The sequence below is a fragment of the Solanum verrucosum genome, unplaced genomic scaffold (genome assembly GCF_900185275.1).
Source record: "Solanum verrucosum unplaced genomic scaffold, falcon-dt-bn FXZP01000238.1, whole genome shotgun sequence".
NCBI lineage: Eukaryota > Viridiplantae > Streptophyta > Magnoliopsida > Solanales > Solanaceae > Solanum > Solanum verrucosum.
Window position 1 is genome coordinate 1809892 of NW_026020630.1, and position 21065 is coordinate 1830956.

Below are 21065 nucleotides of genomic sequence, written 5' to 3' on the forward strand. Positions count from 1 at the left end.
TCTGTTTAGAATAATTATATTATTATTGGAGATTTTGAGTATATTGAAAAAGATGATATTGTTGCCACTACAACATTAACCTCCTTCTTCAAAGTTCATGGATAAATTTAAATCATTTCACACGATTTAAGGATAAATTTGCTAATTTCCCTTTATAAAATATTCATATATTGAGAACTTTTATCGTCAGAGAATAAGAATATAATTGAACCAATTTATGATAACACTTGACAAGGATATATTTGACCTCAATTATTAATGAAGGATAAACTTAAATCATTTCAGAAAGTTCAGGACAAATATACTACTCGTTTGGACATGATTTGAAATCAGGTTAAATTGAAATTGAATTTTATTTTAAAATATAATTTAAATTTCTCAAGTCGTATTTTTCTTCTTGTAAACACGATAATCTTATAATTTGTGAAAATTATCATAACTTTCACAACTCTTATACAATTTCATCAAATAACCAAATTTTAGTTCATAAATCATACACAATGTATCAAGCTAAGACATCCTAATACGCTGAATTAACAAATCACATATTTATACATTTATTTTAATAAATACATTTCCCATACCATTACAAACTTTCAAATAAACTTAATTTCACAAAAGTTTCATCAATTAATAACTAATTATCCTTTTAAAAAAAAAAAAGACAACCTGGCAAGGGTAGGTTGGTGGGCGTGGGGTGGGGTTGCAATTACTATAAGCATACATTCATCCATTGAAACAAAATATACATGTTCTCTTCAACCTCCATAATATCACCATTTTCATCTCTGAAGCTTCCTCGAAGAAACAAAGAAGAAAATAATTGCTACGCTTTTACTAATAAGCTATTAGTTCAATGGATCCATGTCCATTTGTTCGTTTAATAATCGAATCATTAGCTCTAAAACTTCCATTAACAGCAACTAAATCAGCTTCTCATGGAATCCATCCATCTTCAACTCCCTGTTATGCAAAACTTAAGCTCAAAAATTTCCCTACCCAAACCACAATTCTCCCTCTTTCCCCAAATTCCTACACCCAATCCCCGCCGGAATCTGCCGCAATCGCAACCGGATTTCATCTCGACGCCGCCGCACTCCGTCGTTTATCCGCGAAACCCGTAACCCTAACTGTCTCTGTTTTCACCGGTCGAATGGGGGGCCGCTCGTGTGGAGTTACGTCGGGGAAATTGATGGGTTCTGTTCAGGTGAGTGTGGATTTGAGTGGGACGCATTCGAAGGGGAGGGTGTTTCAGAATGGGTGGATGAAATTGGGGGCGACGGCGATGACGGAGAAGGATAAACCGGTGGCGATGTTGCATATAGCGGTTCGAGCTGAACCGGATCCGCGGTTTGTTTTTCAGTTTGGTGGTGAACCGGAGTGTAGCCCGGTGGTTTTTCAGATTCAGGGGAATATTAGACAACCGGTTTTTAGCTGCAAGTTTAGTGCTGATCGGAATAATCGCTCACGGTGAGTCTCCGTTGCTACCGTTTTGTTTATCTCGTTATTTTGTTATCATCATTTTCCTGCTTCGGTTATATTCCAAGGGTCAATCTCCTATCTATTCTAATAGTGACCTCACGTAAAACTATGCTTAATATGTTATTATTAAAAACTATCAAAATCCGTTAGTATAAGTATATGTAAGGTTTTTTTTTTTCATGTTACTTCTCCTGTGATATTAGAGTTTTAAGGACTATTTAAGTATCTATTAATATGAAAATGAAAATATTTATATAATGTCATTTAAAAAGTAATATAATAAATTTTTTAAAAAAACTTAATTTTTACGTAGATATAATTTTGTCGTTTCTTTGAACTTTCTTGTGGAAATATGTCGTGGGGATTGGAAAATATGGGACCATATCATTGACTCTCTTTGGACAAATGGAGTGCTAATATTAATGGTTGAGTCGAAATTTTTACTAACGTTAATCAAAATATAAAAAAGTAATTATACGATGAAGCTGATAGAATGATAGTATTCAACATATATATAGTAGAAATAAATATATAATTTTAAAAGTATAGTAAATTTCAATATTAAGAACCTCTCAAGTATTTAGCTACTTAGTTAACTTTTACAAGAAATTTTGATAATTTATTTTTTGAAATACCCATCACTAAATATAGAAAGGAGAGTTTTGGCGTAATTGATAAAGTTGTTGTTACGTTGCTGTAATCAGAAGGTCACGTGTTCAAACTATAAAAATAACTTCTTGCAGAAATATAGTGTAAGACGGCATATAATAGACCTTTGTATTGTAGGACCGTCTTTACTTATTATGAACATTTACCTGTCTTTTTAATGGACAATTCTTTATTAGGATTTGTTTTTACTCTTAACATGGGAGATATTAACTAAAGTTGATTAAAGATTATCTCATGATTTTATTCTCTTAAATTGTGGGTCCAAAAAATTAACTATTTATCAAGTTGAGCATTTTACTTTAATGACAAAGATTAGAGAATTGTCAGTCAACATAATTAGTTTGATCTAACAGACAAAAAATTTAACTTAGTGTTATTGGCAACCACCATTGATTCCCTTTCCATGTGCAAAGATTTAGTTATAAATTCTTCATTAAAGTTATTAATATTCTTCTTTGACTGTTTGTTTAGTTGGATCAACCATCTATCTTAGCATTAATTTTGTGGATTATTGAATACACCTACCTTACTATTTAGTTTACCAAATTAAGCTTACTATTATCACTCTCTTAGAGGGTGTTCGTTATAGAGTGAACGTTTTCTTATTTTTTCATGTCTGGATAATCAAAATGTTTCGATATGCATTTTTCTAAGAATATAAGTTCCTTAAAACTATGAAAAATCACTTTACTAAGAAAACCAAGTATTATAAGTGGCATCCCAAGCTCATTGTCTCCTCCCCAACCCTCCAATGCCCCCAACACCCAGCCTCACCACCACCACCCCTCCCCTTCTGACCAGGGGTGGAGACTTAAGAGGAGCAAAGGGGGGTTCATTTGTCGAAAAATCTCACTATATATAAATATATGTAAGGTCAGAACTTTTTTCATGTACATATAATAGATGATGAATCCCCTTATTAAAACTTATGCCTACGCCCCCGATTCCCTACCCCACTCACCTTGATGTTTTTCAAGATTACGGATATATATTTTTGCTTACTTACTGAACACTAGAAATGTTTTTCAGGAAAACAATTTTTTTCATACTAAACACACCCTTCATTTATTGTTCTAGGTACTGAATTTGTTAATAAGTTGTCCCTAAGCTGATATTTGTCTCTCTTTTATGTGTTAAAACAGATCTCTACCAACTGATTTCAACTTAAACAACAGAGGATGGATGAGAACATTTTCTGGAGAAAGGGACAGAACAGGAAGAGAAAGAAAAGGATGGATGATAATAATCTATGATCTTTCAGGCTCAGCTGTTGCTGCTGCCTCAATGATCACACCATTTGTCCCCTCTCCTGGTTCCGATCGTGTCTCACGATCAAATGCCGGAGCATGGCTCATCCTCCGGCCTAATGGCGCTTGTGTTAGCAGCTGGAAACACTGGGGTCGACTCCAGGCGTGGAGAGAAAGAGGGCCAGTTGATGGTCTCGGTTACAAATTCGAGCTTGTTACTGATACTGGCCTTACTAGTACCATTCCAATAGCTGAAGGCACAATGAGCATGAAAAAAGGTGGTCAATTTTGCATTGACAATACAGTGAAAGACACTGCATTGAGCACGAATTCTCCGATAAGAGGATTCGTGATGGTGTCAAATGTAGAAGGCGAAGGCAAGATTAGTACACCGATGGTTCAAGTCGGGGTGCAACATGTCACTTGTATGGCTGATGCTGCCCTATTTATCGCACTTTCGGCTGCCATTGATCTAAGTATGGATGCTTGTAGGCTTTTCTCTCAAAAACTCAGGAAGGAACTTTGCCATGATGATCAAGAATCATACTTCTAAATCCGACACGGGTGCAACAACATTTTCACAGAGGTCAAAGACATACAATTTTTTCATTCATATGCAGTGATGACCAAAATGTGAACTCTGGTTTGAGCATGAAAGATATATACCTTTTTTTTATTGCTTCAGATTATTTTCAACACACACATACATACATATTCATTTAGAGTTTAATTATATACATCGTCAATGTAAGGAATTTTTACACTATCTGGTCATCTTTACCTGTTATAGCAGATAACAATGTCTTATTTTCAAGATTACGAATCTCACATTTTAAGTAAGCTTACAAGTAGATATTGTCTTTTTAGATGACCAGATAATGTTAAGAGTTCTGTACTATGAAGTATATATAATTTAAATCCACTTATTTTTTATTATTTTTATAATGAAAACACTTTTGACATTTTGTAATCCTTTTCGATTTAATAAATATAAAATATACCAACAGTGATCTTTTTTACTAGACCACTTATTAATGCTTAACATGGAGATTAATCTAAAAGTGTGTATAGATAAATAATCACCTATACTCGATATAAATGTTTGATTTTCACAATTCGAGAATAAAGCTTTTACCAAGAATTTCTCTATATTCAAGACTCAAACTCAAGACCTCAGAAATAGTCTCATTCACTGCACCTCGTCAACAACACGTAAGACCTAAGTCTCAACAGAAAGAAAATGAATCAAAATTTGGCAAGGCTAAGCTATAAGCCGTCCTCGAGACAACACCTTCTAGGAAGGGTCTGCCTTTGGACCTCGTCATTTAGCAGCAGATAGGTCTTACATTTAAATAACAACATATTAGCGTAATTCCACAAATTAAGTCTGAGAAGATAGTATGTATGCAAATCTTACTCAGTGGCGGCTTAAACTAATTAGTGACTTAAACACACAAAATAAATTGGAACCTAATTTTTATTTTATTTTTTATAGTTTTTGAGATGCAAAGTCATTTCATTCTTTTTATTGAAAAACCTTTATTTTTTCTGTGGTCTTAAACTAAATATATAAATATATATGTTTTTTGATCTTGTGGTTTTAAACATGTCATGTGGAAGATAAATTTAAAATTTGACAAAAATGAAAAAAAAAAAAACTTTAATTTTTGTTATCATAATTTTATTTTTATTAAAATATTGAGCCCCTACAAATTTGAGGGCCTATAACGGATGCCTTATTTTTTAAAGCATTAAATTGCATACACGACAAATCGAAAAAGCCGCGTAATTTTTAAAAATTGGCTTGTAAATGCAGAAATAGGCTTAAAATATAGTGGGACTATACGTAATGCTTCCCCAACTCATTACGGAGGTCCTCATAAAGTTTAATGGTGCTCCAAGACGTCAGATCTAGAGGCTAATACACACGAAAAGCCAAAAAAAGTCGCGTAATTCCTAAATGTTGGTTCGTAAATGCGAAAATAGGTCTTAAATGGACAATATGTACTGCTTTCCCAACTCATTACGAAGTTCCTCATAAAGTTTTTTCAGAATTTTTTTTTCAGTGCTCCAAGGCACCAGATCCATAGGTTAATACACATGAAAAACTAAGAAAGTCGCGCAATAAATGCAAAAATAGGCCATAAAATATGGTGGGACTATACGTCATGCTTCCCCAACTTACTACGGAGGTCCTCATAAAGTTTTTCAGAAAATAACTTTTGGGTGCTCCAAGGTGCCATATTCATTGGCTCATACACGAAAAATTGAGAAATTTGCGCGATTCCTAAAAATGGCTTGTAAATGCGAAACAGGCATTAAATAAAATTGGTTTGAGTATATGTTATGGTTCCCCAACTCATTACGGAGGTCTTCATAAAGTTTTTTGAAATTTTTTTTAGATACTTCGAAGCGTCAGATCCATAAACTAATACACACGAAAAATTGAGGAATTTGCGTGATTCCTAAAAAAGGGACTGTAAATGCGGATATGGGCGTTATAAAAATGGCGTGAGTATATATGATGGTTCCCCAACTCATTAAAGAGGTCCTCATAACGTTTTTTTTAGAAGAAAATCTCCGAGGCGCCATATACATGGACTAATACACACATTAAATTGAGGAATTTGCGCAATTCCAAAAAGGGCCTGTAAATGCGGAAATTGGCGTTAAAAAATGGTGTGAGTATACGTGATGGTTCCCTTACTCAATACGAAGGTCCTTATAAAGTTTTTTGAGAAAAAATTTTGGGTGCTTCAGGTACAAGATTCATGGGCTAATACACAAAAAAAATTGAGTAATTTACATGATTTCTAAAATTATGCGATTCTTAATAAAAATTTTGAGGAAAAATTGTGGTTGATTTGGACGCCAGATCCATGGGGTAATACATACGAAAAATTTAGAAATTTGCGCGATTCCAATAAAATTGCCAGTAGATGCTGAAATGGGAGCGAAAAAATAGTGTGAGTATATGTGATCGCCCCCCAACTCAATATGGAAGTCCTCATAATGTTTTTTTCAAAAAAAAATTTTGAGTGCCCGAGCGCCAGTTGCATAGGCTAATACACACAAAAAATTAAGGAATTTGCGCGTTTTCTAAAAAAGGAATTGTAGATGCGAAAATGGGAGAGAAAAAATTGGTGTGAGTATACTTGATGGTACCCCAACTCAGTACGGAGGTCCTCATAAAGTTTTTTGAGAAAATTTTTTTGGATGATCCGGGAGTCAGATCCATGTGTTAATACACACGAAAAATTGAGAAATTTGAGCGATTCCTAAAAAAGGGCCTATAGATGCGGAAATAGGAGTGAAAAAAAATGGTTTGACTATACGTAATGGTTCTCCAACTCTTTATGGAGGTCCTAATAAAGCTTTTTGAGAAAAAAAATATGGTTGATATGGGCGCTAGATCCATGGGTAATACACATGAAAAATTGAGGAATTTGTGCGAATCCTAAAAAATGGACAATTGATGCGGAAATGGGGGCGAAAAAAATAATGTAAGTATACGTGATTGTTCTCCAACTCAATACGGAGGTCCTCAAAAAGATTTTTGAGAAAAAAATTTTGGTGCTCCGGGGGCCAGATCAATCTGTTAATACACACGAAAAATTGTGCAATTCCTAAAAATGGGCCTATACATACGAAAATGAGAGTGAAATAAATGGGGTGAGTACACTTGATGGTTCTCCAACTCAATATGGAGGTCTTGATAAAGTTTTTTGAGGAAAAATTGTGATTGATCTGGGCGCCAGATCCATGGGGTAATACACATGAAAAATTAAGGAATTTGCGCGATTTCTAAAAAATGGTCAGTAGATGAGGAAATGGGCGCGAAAAAATGATGTGAGTATACGTCATAGTCCTCCAACTCAATACGGAGGTCCTCATAAAGTTTTTTGAGGAAAAAAAAATTAGGGTGTTCCGGGCGCCAGATCCATGGGTTAATACACTATAAAAATTGAGAAATTTGCGCTATGCCTAAAATAGGGCCTGTAGATACGAAAATGGGAGCGAAAAATATGGTCTGAGTACACTCATAATGTTTTTTGAGAAACAAATTTTGGGTGCTTCGGACACCAGATCAATGAGCTAATACACACAAAAAATTGAGGAAACTGCGTGATTTCTAAAAAATGCTTGAAGATGCGGAAACGAGGGCAAAAAAATGGTGTGAGTATATGTGATGGTTCCTTAACTCAATATGGAGGTCCTAATAAAGTTTTTTGAGAAAATTGTTTGGGTTCTCCAGTTGCAAGATCCATGGGCTAATACACACGAAAAATTGAGGTATTTACGTTATTTCTAATATTGGGGCTGAAGATGCGGAAATGGGCGCGAAAAAAATGGTGTGAGTATACGTGATGATTTTTCAACTCAATACAGAGGTCCTCATAAAGATTTTTTTTTTAAAAAATTGAGTTCTCCGGCCGCCAGATCATAGGGCTTATCACACAAAAGATTGAAAAAATTGCGTGATTCCTAAAAAAAGGACCTGTAGATGGTTCCCCAACTAAATATAGAGTTCCTCATCAAACTTCTTGAGAATTTTTTTTTGGTGCTTCATGCGCCAGTTTTATGGGTTAATACACACAAAAAATAAAGAAATTTGAGCGATTACCAAAAAAGGGCCTGGAGATGCGGAAATGGGCGCGAAAAAAATTGTGTGAGTATACGTGATGTTTGCCGACTCAATACGGAGGTCCTCATAAAGTTTTTTTGAGAAAAATATTTTAGGTGATTTGGGCGCCAAATTCGTGGGCAAATACAGACGAAAAATTGTGAAATTTTTGCGATTTCTAAAAAAGGGCATATAGATGCGGAAATGGAAATGAAAAAAATGGTCTGAGTTTATATAGAGCTCCTCAATAAGTTTTTTTTAGAGAAAAGATTGGGTGCTCCCGGTGCAAGATGAATGGACTAATACACACGCAAAATTGAGGAATTTACGTGATTTCTAATATTGGGCCTGAAGATGCGATAATGGGTGCGAAAAAAATATTGTTAGTATACGTGATGGTTCTGCAACTCAATAAAGAGGCCCTCATAAAGTTTTTTGATAAAAATATTTTGGGTGCTTCGGTCGCTAGATTAATGGCTAATATACACGAAAAATTAAAGAATTTGTGCGATTCCTAAAAAAGGCTTATAGATGCGGAAACAGATGCGAAAAAAATGGTGTGAGTATACGTGATGGTCCCCCACCTCAATAAAGTGGTCCTCATAAAGTTTTTTGAGAAAAAAATTGAGTGCTCCCGGCGCCATATTCATAGGTCTGTAGATTGAGAAATTTGCGCGATTCCTAAAAAAGAGTCTGTAGATGTGGAAATGGTCGCAAAATAAATTGTGTGAGTATACTTGATTGTTCCCTTATTAAATACAGAGGTCCTCATAATGTTTTTTTGAGAAAAAAAAATTTGGGTTCTCCCGGCGCCATAATCATGGGTCTGTAGATTGATGAATTTGTGCGATTCCTAAAAAAGAGTCTGTAGATGCGGAAATGGGAGCGAAATAAATTGTGGTGAGTATACTTCATTGTTCCCTTATTAAATACAGAGGTCCTCATAAAGTATTTTGAGAAAAAAAAATTGAGTTCTTCGGGCGCTAAATCATTGGGCTAATACAAACAAAAAATTAAAAAAATTGCATGATTCTTAAAAAAGGGTATGTAGATGCGCAAATGGGCGTGAAAAATGTGGTTTGAAAATACGTGACGGTTTCCAACTCAATACGGAGGTCCTCATAAAACTTCTTGAGAATTAATTTTTTGGTGCTTCGTGCACCAGATCCGTCGGCTAATACATACGAAAAATAGAGAAATTTGAGCGATTATTAAAAACGGGCATCTAGATGTGGAAATAGGCGCGAAAAAAATTGTGTGAGTATACGTGATAGTTTCCCAACTCATTACGGAGGTCCTAATAAAGTTTTTTAAGAAACAAATTTTTGGTGCTCCGGACGCCAGATTTATGGGCTACTACACACGAAAAATTAAGAAATTTGCGCGATTCCTACAAAGAGGTTTGTAGATGCGGAAATGGGCACAAAAAATGGTGTGAGTATACGTGTTGGTTCTTCGACTCAATACGGAGGTTCTCATAAAGTTTTTTGAGAAAAATATTTTAGGTGTTCTAGGTGTCATATCCATGGGCTAATAGACACGAAAAATTGTGAAATTTTTGTGATTCCTGAAACGGGGGATGTAGATGCGGAAATGGCAGCAAAAAAATGGTGTGAGTTTATTTAGAGGTTCTCATAAAGATTTTTGAGAAAAAAATTTAGGTGCTCCGGGCGCCATATCCATGGGCTAATACACATGAAAAATTGAGAAATTTGCGCACTTTCTAAAAAAGGGCATGTAGATACGAAAATGAGCGCGAAGAAAATGGTGTGAGTATACATAATGATCCCCCAACTGAATACAAAGGTTTTCATAAAGTTTTTTGAGAAAATATTTTCGGTGTTCCAGGCGCCAGATCAATAGGATAATGTACACGAAAAATTGAGTAATTTGTAAGACTCTTAAAAAAGGGCATGCGCAAAAAATATGTTGTGATTATACGTGATGGTTCTCCAACTCAGTACGGAGGTCCTCATATAATTTTGTGAGAAAATAATTTTGGGTAATTCGGCCGCCAGATCCATGGGCTAATACACACGAAAAATATGGAATATCGCGATTCTTAAAAAAGAGCCTGTAGATGCAGAAATGGGCACGAAAAAAATAGTGTGAGTATACGTGATTGAGACCAACTCAATATGGAGGTCCTCATAAAAAATTTTCTGAAAAAATTTTGGGTGCTCCGGGTGCTAGATCCATGGGTTAATACACACTAAAAATTTAGAAATTTGTGTGATTCCTAAAAAAGGGCATGTAGATGCCAAATGGGCGCGAAACAAATGTTGTCAGTATACGTGATGGTTCCCGAATTCAATACGGAATTCCTCATAAAAAAATTTGAGAAAACAATTTTTAGGTGCTCCTGGCGCCAGATTCATAGGCTAATACATACAAAGAATTAAGGAATTTGCGAGATTTCTTAAAAAGTCATGTAGATGCGAAAATGGGTGCAAAAAAATGGTGTGAGTATACGTGATGGTTCTTAACTCAATACGGAGGTCCTCATAAAGTTTTTTTAGAAAAAAAAATTGGGGTCTCCGGGCGCCAGATCCATGGGATAATACACACGAAAAATTGAGAAATTCGTGCGATTACTAAAAAAGGACCAATAGATGCGGAAATGGGCGCGAAAAAATGGTATGAGTATATGTGATGGTCCCCAACTCAATATGGAGGTCCTAATAAAGTTTTTTGAGAAAAAATTTTGGGTGTTCCGGGCGCCAGATCCGTAGGCTAATACACACGAAAAATTGAGGAATTTGCGCGATTTCTAAATAATTGCATGAAGATGCGGAAATAGGGTAAAAAATTATGTGAGTATACGTGATGAATCCTTAACTCAATACAGAGGTCCTCATAAAGTTTTTTGAGAAAAGAAATTTGGGTGCTTCAGGTACAAAATCTATGGTCTAATACACACAAAAAATTGAAGAATTTATATGATTTCTAAAATTACGCGATTCTTAATAAAAAATTTTGCGGAAAAATTGTGGTTGATCTAGACGCCAGATCAATAGGGTAATACACACGAAAAATTTAGGAATTTGCGCGATTCTAATAAAATTGCCAATATATGCGAAAATGGGCGCGAAAAAATGGTGTGAGTATACGTGATGGTCCCCAACTTAATACGAAGGTCATCATAAAGTTTTTTAAGAAAAAAAATTTGGGTGTTCCGAGCGCCAGATCAATGGGTTAATACACACGAAAAATTGAGGAATTTACGCGATTTCTAAAAAAGGGCCTATAGATATGGAAATGGGGGCGAAAAAATTGTGTGAGTATACATGATGGTTCCACAACTAAATACAAAGGTCCTCATAATGTGTTTTTTAGAAACAAATTTTTGGTGCTCTGGACCCTAGATCCATGGGCTAATACACACAAAAAATGGAAGAATTTGCATGATTTCTAAAAAAGTACATAAATATGCGGAAATGGGGGCAAAAAAAATGGTGTGAGTATACGTGATGGTTCCTTAACTCAATACGGAGGTCTTCATAAAGTTTTTTGAGAAAAAAATTTGGGTTCTTCGGGTGCAAGATCCATGGGCTAATACACATTAAAAATTGAGGAATTTATGCGATTTCTAAAATTGAGCCTGAAGATGCGGAAATGGGTGCGAAAAAAATGGTGTGAGTATACGTGATGGTTCCTCAACTCAATACAGAGGTCCTCATAAAGTTTTTTGAGAAAAATATTTTAGGTGCTCCGGGCGCCAGATCCAAGGGATCATACACACGAAAAATTATGGAATTTTCGCGATTCCTAAGAAAGGGGCATATAGATGCAGAAATGGACGTGAAAAAATGGTGAGTATACGTGATGGTTCTCCAACTCAATATAGAGGTCCTCATTAAGTTTTTTAAGAAAACGAATTTGTGTGCTCTGAGCGCCATATCCGAATGCTAATACAGACGAAAAATTGAGAAATTTGAATGATTACTAAAAAAAGGCCAGTAGATGTGGAAATGAGCGCGAAAAAAGCAGTGTGAGTATACAGGATCGTTCCCCAATTCAATACGGAGGTCCTCATAAATTTTTTTGAGAAAAAAATTTGGTTGCTTTAATACACACGTAAAATTGAGAAATTTGTGCGATTCCTCAAAAAAGGCCAGTAGATGCGGAAATGTTCCCGAAAAAAATGGTTTGAGTATATGTGATGGTTCTCCAACTCAATACGGAGGTCCTCATAAAGATTTTTGAGAAAAAAAATTTGGGTGTTCCAAGCGCCAGATCCATGGGCAAATACACACAAAAAATTGAGAAATTTGCGCGATTCCTAAAAAAGGGTCTGTAGATGCGGAAATGGGCACGAACAAAATGGTGTGAGCATACGTGATGGTCCTCCAACTCAATACGGAGGTTCTCATAAAAAAAAATTGAGAAAAAATATTTGGGTGGTACGGACGCCAGATCCATGGGCTAATACACACGAAAAATTGAGAAATTTGTGTGATTCCTAAAAAAGGGTCTGTAGATGCGGAAATGGGCGCGAAAAAAATGGTGTGACTATACGTGATGATTTCCTAACTCAATTCGGAGGTCCTATGAGTCCTATGCCCTCAATTAACCAAGCCTATGGTAATCGTGATGAAAGACAGAAGTTTATAGTTGCAAATTCTGGAATTTTAGGGGCAAATCCTGCGTCTACTGGGAGCAGTAATTTTGATATGGTCATGTTCTCTTGAAGTGGTCCTTCATGGTACAAGAAGAATTTAAATTTTCAGTATGAGTTTAGTAAAATGAAAGGGCACACAAAGGAGGTGTGTTACAAATTAGTGGGATATCCACAAGACTACAACAAGTTCAAAAAGAAAAGGAGTTCAGGTTGGAGTTAATTGGTACAACTCAGGTGCTTGGGCTCATAATGTGATAGTTGACAGTCACTTTCAAGGGCGTGATCAGTGTGATAGCATGGTTGATACATGTAATGTTGTGACTGAAGGGACTGGTCAGAATACAAAGGAAAATAATGGTGTAGTAGTTGAAGCCTATTATAGAACCCTACAGTAGTGTCCAAGAAAGTTTATTTACCTAATGGTGTAGTAGTTGAAGTCACTCATATTGGATCTAGTAATGTTTCTACAAGGACCTCTTTGTCCAATGTATTGCATTTTCCCCAATTCAAGTTTAATCTGATGTTTGTGTCGAAAATAACAGAAGAACTCGGGTTCTCAGTGAGTTTCTTTCCTGTTTTTTGCCTCTTTTAGGATCGAAGGGTGAGAGAGATTGGTAGAGAGGAAAATGGACTATACATCCTAACTGGAAATACAAATGTTCAGCATCAAAATAGTGGATGTGCTCTTGCAGTAAAAGAAGACAACATCTAAAGGATATCTGAAGATGTAGATTTGTGGCACAAGATGTAGTCTTGACATAGTTCATTAGACCAATTGTGCCTATACCCCCTCAGCAAACTGGGGTGGCTAAGAGAAAACACACACATTTGCTAGAAGTAACAATGGCAATCAAATTTCAAGTTGAGATAACTATCAGGATTTGGGGTCTGTGTCTTTTAGCTGATGTACATTTAATCAATAGATTACCTATTTCAGTGTTGCAATATAGGTCTCCATATGAGGTGTTTTACAACAAAAAAACCTTGTGTCTCACATTTAAGAGTACTTGGTTGTCTCTGTTATGCTAAGGTTGTGCAAGAGCTTGACAAGCTAAAACCAAGGTCTAAGGTTATACACAACACATTTCATGAGAACAAGGCATTCCTTGAAAATGGTTTGCAAATGGTTGTCACTTTGGTGAGGATCTGTTTACGCAGAAGGAAGACCTGAGACCCAGTATGCTTGAATCTCAAAAAGCACACTCTTGATCAATTGAAGTCTGCCACTATATGAAAGAAACTTAGTGGTCTAGCTACTGATTCTAGAGAAAATACTATCGATAATAGGCATGTATTGTTGAACAGTAAGCTTCTTTGAGGATAACGGTACCCCTAGATACTTTAAAGGGCATTTCTCCCCTAGTGAAATTCATTTCTTGTAGTAACTACTGCTTAAATTCATCACTCACACCAGCAACATACAGTGAGCTCTTGTCCATATTAGCAGGGAAACCAGAAACCTCAGAGAAAAGATTGAATGCTTTCATCATGAGGTGTATACACACACATTAAGAGGTCATTGGCCAGTTTTCTACCAAAGCATCACACAGACAATAACATACCCAACGTAATCCCACAAGTCAGGCATGGGGAGGGTAGTGTATACACAAACCTTACCCATATCTTGAGAGATAGAGGGGCTATTTCCGATACAGATACACCCATCACATTGATAATAGCCCTTCTATCTCCGATAGACCCATCACATTGATAATAGTTCAACTAATAAGGATACTTCATGATATTAGACAAATGAACGAAATGTTTGAGCTCTAGATTACATCTGCTTGTTCACACATATGAGGAAATCGCAATCAAAACTAAACCTTGCATTTCGTATAATTGAAAAGAAAAACTTAAGCAATCAATCCAATCATCTTTTGATGTACTCAAAACCAAAAATGGTACATATGATATGAAATCTCTATGAGGGAAAAGAAACAACAAAGAAAATACACATTCTACCAATTCCTACAAAAGAACACAAACTATATATAATGTATCACAAAACATCATTTTACTACAAAAATTTTTAGTTAAAAGAGTCTTCTTTTCCTTTTTCTTCTAGCAATCTTTATGTTACCAAGAAAACTAACCCATTTCTGCAAATCTTCTTTCAACAACAAACCTACCAATGCAGCACAACAACAAAACCCTAATGCCCAATCCAAAACCCCTCTTTTCCACACATTAACAGAAAACCCAAAAAGGGTTAAACCCAAACCCCCCAAAAACACATCAATTTCCAATCTTTTCATCAAAATCAACCACAACCCAACACCAAGAATTGCAAAAAACACAACCCCAAATCCCCAATTCATCTTCTTTCTACTTTTTCTTCTTCCCCACCCATCAAAACCACCCGACCCGAAACTAAACCCACCACCTCCACCTCCACCATTTCCACCTCCAAATTCCCTTAAAATAGAATCCAATGGCTCTGGCAAAAGCTTGAGCTTTGAAGCAATGAAGTAAGCTGATTCTAGCATGATTTTCGTTGATCTAACAGACCCAGATGGCCTTTTCTTTTTCCAAGCTGATACAATCGGTTTCTGCAAATGCAAATGCAAATGGGGAAGAACCCCATTTCTGGAAAATGGATCGGAATGGTTCACTGCAAGATTTCTTGAAGAAAAATCACTGGTTTTTCGAATTGAATTTGGTAAAAGGGAAATATACTTGGCTTGAGTGCTCTGCATTTTCGCTCTAAGAAAATTTTGAAGAGCTAACCGCAACCTTACGGTAATTTTGGCAAAAAAGACAAAGGAAAGGAAAAGAAAAGGACCGTTGATAGGTTTTAATGGAAAGGATTTTGTGTTTCGAGGGTGGAAAACATATCTAAATTATCTTTTTTATGAGTTGTGTTCTTTTTATATTGTGTATATTAATTTATTATCGAGATGTATTTCAATACCAATAAATCATAGTTGAGATATGAAATGGATGAAAATGTGATAGTTTCGGTGTTCTTTTAACCATTAACCAATTATATCTTACTATTGTGTATCAGAGATCGACTAAATTTGAACTTATTGAAAAAAAAATGAAAATATGTCAGGTGAATTCGTTGTAAATATTGTGATCTAGTTCATGGCTTATTAGAAGTAGAATGCATTTTGATGAAATGTATTTTCACGGACGAAAAAATTATAGTTGAATTGACAATCAAAAAGAACGTTGCTTCTAGTGACCCTAATTGAGGAAATATGATGCTAACGATTCTTATTCTATCCTATATCAGCGATCTCTTTGAGAAAAAATGATTTGGAGTTTGAAGAAGGGGTGTGAGAAGGAGTTCTTAACCTGAAAAAAAAAATTATCCAATTACATTGTTTAAACTCCTAGAATATGACATCCTCAAGAGTTTTTATTTGATTACATCAAAAGGCTCAATGAATTGTGATTTCACTTTTAATTCAGAAGCGATCTTGGAGTTTGAAGAAGGGGTGTGAGAAGGAGTTCTTAACCCGCAAAATTTTTTTATTCAATTACACTGTTTTAAACTCCTAGAATATGATATCCTCAAGACTTTTTATTTCATTATATCGAAAGGTTCAATGAATTGCGATTTCACTTTTGATTCAGATTATTTCAGGGCAAGCAAGTCATTTTTAATAAAAAAGATGAGCTTCAAAAGAGTTAATAATTCAAATTCTTTGGCCTTATTATTATCCTTATAAAATTTAGCTTATATGAATCATTATTGATTATATATATATATATATCAATAATAGTTATAAAAAAAAATAAGACATAATACACTATTTTAACTTGATGCCAATTTACTTTAAAACCTTTAATTTTAAACGTGTATAAATAGACACTTATTAAATTATCATAAAATTGAAAGTAGATATACACATCCTACATAACAAATATCATGTAATTTGCCATAAAGGACACATGTTTCTCACACGATTTGTCATGCATAACACGGATCTATTTATTTGATTTTATGATAGTTTAAATATTTACTCATGTACACACAAAACGAAAGATCATAAATGTCATTTGAGTTTAATTTAGAATATACGTTTATGTATTATATTATATGAATTCATTTTCAAACATTTATATATTATTATTTTTCAATTTCTTCCAACCAAGAGTCACATGCAACTCACGTGACAATTCCTAACTTGGACTTTTCTGTAAATATCCTTAATTCCATACCTAAATTATTTGCTTTCATTGCTCTTAATTTCCAAATTTTTTCCACAAATTTCGTTCTACTGGTCCATTTTCTTCTCTTCTAGAGTCCTCTCAGTTCAATCTTCGAAAATCTCCAGTTTTCTTACAATTATCAACGAATTATCCCTCAAAATCTCCATTTCTACACAATCTCCTGCTTTTTCTCTCTCGATCGATGTAATTTTCACCCAAAATCGTTAACAATTCAATCGCTCAAAAGTGTTTTTTCTTTTTATCAGTTTTAGGGTTCAAATCTTTAGCTTCAATCAGTTTAGTTGAGTAGGAATCTCGGAAATGAAGATCGTGTATGGTTTTTGTACAGTTCAGTGTTAATTGTAGACCCCCCAAATTTTCGTTTTGATCAATTTAGGGTTCAATCTTTAGCTGCAATCGGTTTGGTTGATTGGGGTTTGTGGAAATGAAGATCGTGTATGGTTTTTTTACAGTTCAATGTTCATTGTAGAACCCCCAAGTTTTCATTTTGATCAATTTAGGGTTCAATTCTTAGCTTTGATAAGTTTAGTCTAACATCAGTTCAGTATTCATTGTATAGAACCCCCAATTTCTCGTTTTGATCAATTTAGGACTCTAAGTGTTTAGCTGTAATCAGTTTGGTTGTTTAGGATTTTGGAAATGAAGATTTTTCGTCTAGCATGTGATAGATTTGTTTGATTTATGTATAGTTCAGTATTCGGTGTAGACGCCGTTGTTTTGATCAATTTAGGGTTCAATTTTTAGCTTTGATCAGTTAAGTGGATTAGGAGTTAGTGGAAATGAAGATTGTGGAATTGGATGGCTCGTTAATAGAAGGTGATGGTAAGTGTGTGAACACTGAGAGACGGGTGATTGTTGGTGTTGATGCTAAGAGAGTGTTGGTTGGAGCCGGAGCTCGGATCCTCTTCTATCCGACACTTTTGTACAATGTTTTTCGTAACAAAATTCAGTCGGAGTTCAGATGGTGGGATCAAATTGATCAGGTTTACTTCATCCTTAACATAAGTTTACACTCCTTTCCCTAAAAAGAATGAGAGTCTAGAACACCTAGGTCAATGCATTTTATTTTTTCAATGATCTCTCAATTTTTCAAAGTAAAATTGCATATTAAGAAATTATGTACTGTGTGATTTCCATAGTTGTAATATATTTGATGGATGTTTGAGAAAATCGTTGTAGAAAACTTTTGGACTCGCCAAAAAATGCCGTTGTCTTTGCAGATAGATGATTGCCAGATAATGGGTTCATCTAGTCCAATTTGACTGTTTTTATCTATGGAAATGCTGGGGAAAGAGTGAATTTTATTGGTCTGTTATTGTAATTTTCAATATATTATATGCTTTTGTATAGGGATGAGTTGTTGTGTGCAATAACTTATTCTTTAGTTGCTTGCGCATTTGCAACTTTGAAGAAGTAAGGAAATTGCCTCCTCCTGTTCCTGCCTCCCCACCCCGCTCTCATAAAGAAAAGTCTAAAGGGAGAAATAAACAATTACTTCTCATTTGCCCTCCATTAGTTTAATATGTTAAGGTTGATGCCTTTGTGACTCTGCTTTTTTGGTTGTTCAGTTTCTCCTTCTTGGAGCAGTTCCATTTCCATCGGATGTCCCTCGGTTGAAGCTGCTTGGAGTTGGTGGTGTAATAACGCTGAATGAACCTTATGAAACTTTGGTACCATCATCATTGTACCATGTGAGTGATACATGTATTAAATATCATCCATTTTCATAGTCATAATATGTGATTATATTCTCGATAAGATTTTTCTCCTGAGAAGCTTTCGGACTATGATGTTTGTTTTTTCAGTAGCTCAATTAAAATTTGCTTAGTTTGTTAATTGGTGTGTGCATATAGCAGGGTATTAGTTTTCGTTTGTCACAAATTTAACATTAGTACCAAATGACATGATAAAATCTTCAGGGTGTTGCTCAGGATACCCAAAGTGACATGTAGACACATCCCCTGTTGTAGGGTGGTAAAGATTTCCTTTCATGAATGAGTAGGCAGTTTATGAGCATCAAAGAGTAAACAATCTTCTGTCATTGAAACTTCACAGTTTTGATCTCATATGATATCGATCAGTAAATACACGTTTCTCTATTTCTGATATCCCATATTTCACTACCTGAGGTGGACACCACCTTCTGCCTGTATTATACAAAGACATGGAACAGCTTTCCCCCTTCCTTCCATCTCTGCAACTACAGTGTGCTGCAGAGGTTGGTATCTTCAAGAGACTCCTTGATATCCTTTACGATTTGTTTGATTCGTTTTTTTCCTTTTTAATTTGATACTGTTGTTAATGCATGGTAGAAATGGGTTTCCACACGTAGAGGTGTATTCACATTCCTATACTCTGATTTCAGGCCCATGGAATAGACCATCTCGTTATTCCAACCAGAGATTATCTTTTCGCACCCTCTTTCATGGATATAAACCGAGCAGTAGATTTTATTCACAGTGAGTGATTATCATTTATCTTCTGTATTATTGACTTATTGTAGGGCCCTTCCTCACTTCCTTTTTCTCTTCTCTGTTGCAGGGAATGCATCCTGTGGTCTGACTACTTATGTGCATTGCAAGGCCGGAAGGGGAAGGAGCACAACCGTTGTGCTTTGCTATTTGGTAGCTACCTTAACCCAATATAAAGCCATTTGTTTTCTGTGTGGATATTGTTTCTTGGCCAGCTAATTTTTTAACTTTCAAATGACTAAAAGGTTGATTCTTTCACTAATTTAGGTTGAATATAAGCATATGACTCCTGCTGCAGCACTGGAATTTGTCCGTTCCAGAAGACCTAGAGTTTTATTGGCTCCTTCTCAATGGAAGGTAAAGAACATTTCGAGTAAATTTTCTGCTCCATTGTGCACCATAGGAAGTTTATCTGTGTCAACATATCTTTTTCGTTAAACAGGCTGTTCAAGGATTCAAGCAGCAGCGAGTGGCATCTTCTCCACTCTCTAGTGACGCTGTGTTGATCACTAAAGCAGATCTTGAAGGGTATCATTCTTCTTCTGATGATAGTCATGGTAAGGAGCTAGCCCTTGTGCCCCGAATCGCAAGAACACAACCAATGATAGCTCGATTATCCTGCCTCTTTGCGTCACTGAAAGTATCCAGCAGCTATGGACCCATCACCAGGCAACTGACCGAGGCACGTGCCTGCTAACTGCTGCACACTCATCAGCAGAGCTTCCTCGTACAGATTAGGTCTCTGCTTAAATAAGGTCCCAAGAGCTTTATATCTTTGATTCTGTAAGAGTTTAACATCAAGGGATTCTGAATACAGAAAAAAAAACTGTTGAATGGGTCTTTCAACATTGTATAAACATGTGCAGAGTGTATGACTTTTGGTTTCATTTGTAAATATTTGGGTCATTATCACTCCCTCCATTTCAATTTATGTTAACATAGTTCGAATTGATACGGAGTTCAAGAAAAAATTATGACTTGAGAAACTTTTTTTTCTTAGTCATTGCGGTATAGCATTTGAAGCCAGAAAACTTTGAAACTTGTGACCTCAAACATGCTATAATATTTGTATGGTTATAAAAGTATACTAATAGTCAAGGTGTTTTGTTCACACTTGGATTAATTCATCAATATTTACATAGCCATGATTTTGGCATTATGCTAACCGAAATAATTTCAATTTTACAATAAATCCAATCCGAAGTTAAGTAAGTTGAATTGAATGTCTCTTATATAGCCGACAGAGACTTTTCATATCTTATCTTATCCTATACCTAATGAAAAAGAAGTTTGTACAGAAATTATGGAGTGCCACAACTTTTAATCGTTTTGTTGCAATGCAATAATAGAGCTAAATTCTTATATTCAATAATTTATTATAAAGTATTTTAAAATGAGACATATAAATTTAAATAAAGGTGAAGAGTAAGTGTAAATTTACTCAAAAATAAAGATCAACAAAGAAAGTTGTTTATTGATATGTACGATGAAGTTCGAGATCATTTGGACATGTGAAAGAAATAGCCTATAAGTAGAGATAGAAGTAGATCGAAGACTAATTATGGTTAGTTGATTAGACCAGACATAACATATTTTTAACGCACAAAGAACATGATGCTACTAGATAAGGAGAAGAAAGCATGAAAGTCAAAGCTCAAAGCAAAAAGTCAATAGATAATCGCAAACGTTTTCTCTCTTTTGTGTGAAAACAGGAGGGATTTTTATCTAATTTCTTCAATTCTTAATTTATCACTATTATTAATGGG

The 21065-nt window shown here is 35.2% G+C and overlaps 3 protein-coding genes across 3 annotated transcripts; 2 read left to right on the plus strand and 1 right to left on the minus strand.

The window, feature by feature from the left end:
• The first annotated feature begins 746 nt into the window (after positions 1–746).
• On the plus strand, positions 747–4057 carry LOC125811700 (uncharacterized). The gene is made up of 2 exons (XM_049491232.1): positions 747–1470; positions 3294–4057. The coding sequence occupies exons 1-2, from the start codon at positions 857–859 to the stop codon at positions 3949–3951; spliced, it is 1272 nt and encodes a 423-aa protein (XP_049347189.1). The 5' UTR covers positions 747–856; the 3' UTR covers positions 3952–4057.
• A 10442-nt stretch (positions 4058–14499) lies between these two features.
• On the minus strand, positions 14500–15383 carry LOC125811704 (uncharacterized). Its single transcript, XM_049491236.1, has one exon. The coding sequence runs from the start codon at positions 15340–15342 to the stop codon at positions 14680–14682; it is 663 nt and encodes a 220-aa protein (XP_049347193.1). The 5' UTR covers positions 15343–15383; the 3' UTR covers positions 14500–14679.
• A 1505-nt stretch (positions 15384–16888) lies between these two features.
• LOC125811703 (phosphatidylglycerophosphate phosphatase PTPMT2-like) lies at positions 16889–20234 on the plus strand. The gene is made up of 6 exons (XM_049491235.1): positions 16889–17811; positions 18397–18519; positions 19194–19287; positions 19370–19452; positions 19567–19656; positions 19742–20234. The coding sequence occupies exons 1-6, from the start codon at positions 17608–17610 to the stop codon at positions 19994–19996; spliced, it is 849 nt and encodes a 282-aa protein (XP_049347192.1). The 5' UTR covers positions 16889–17607; the 3' UTR covers positions 19997–20234.
• Positions 20235–21065: the final 831 nt, after the last annotated feature.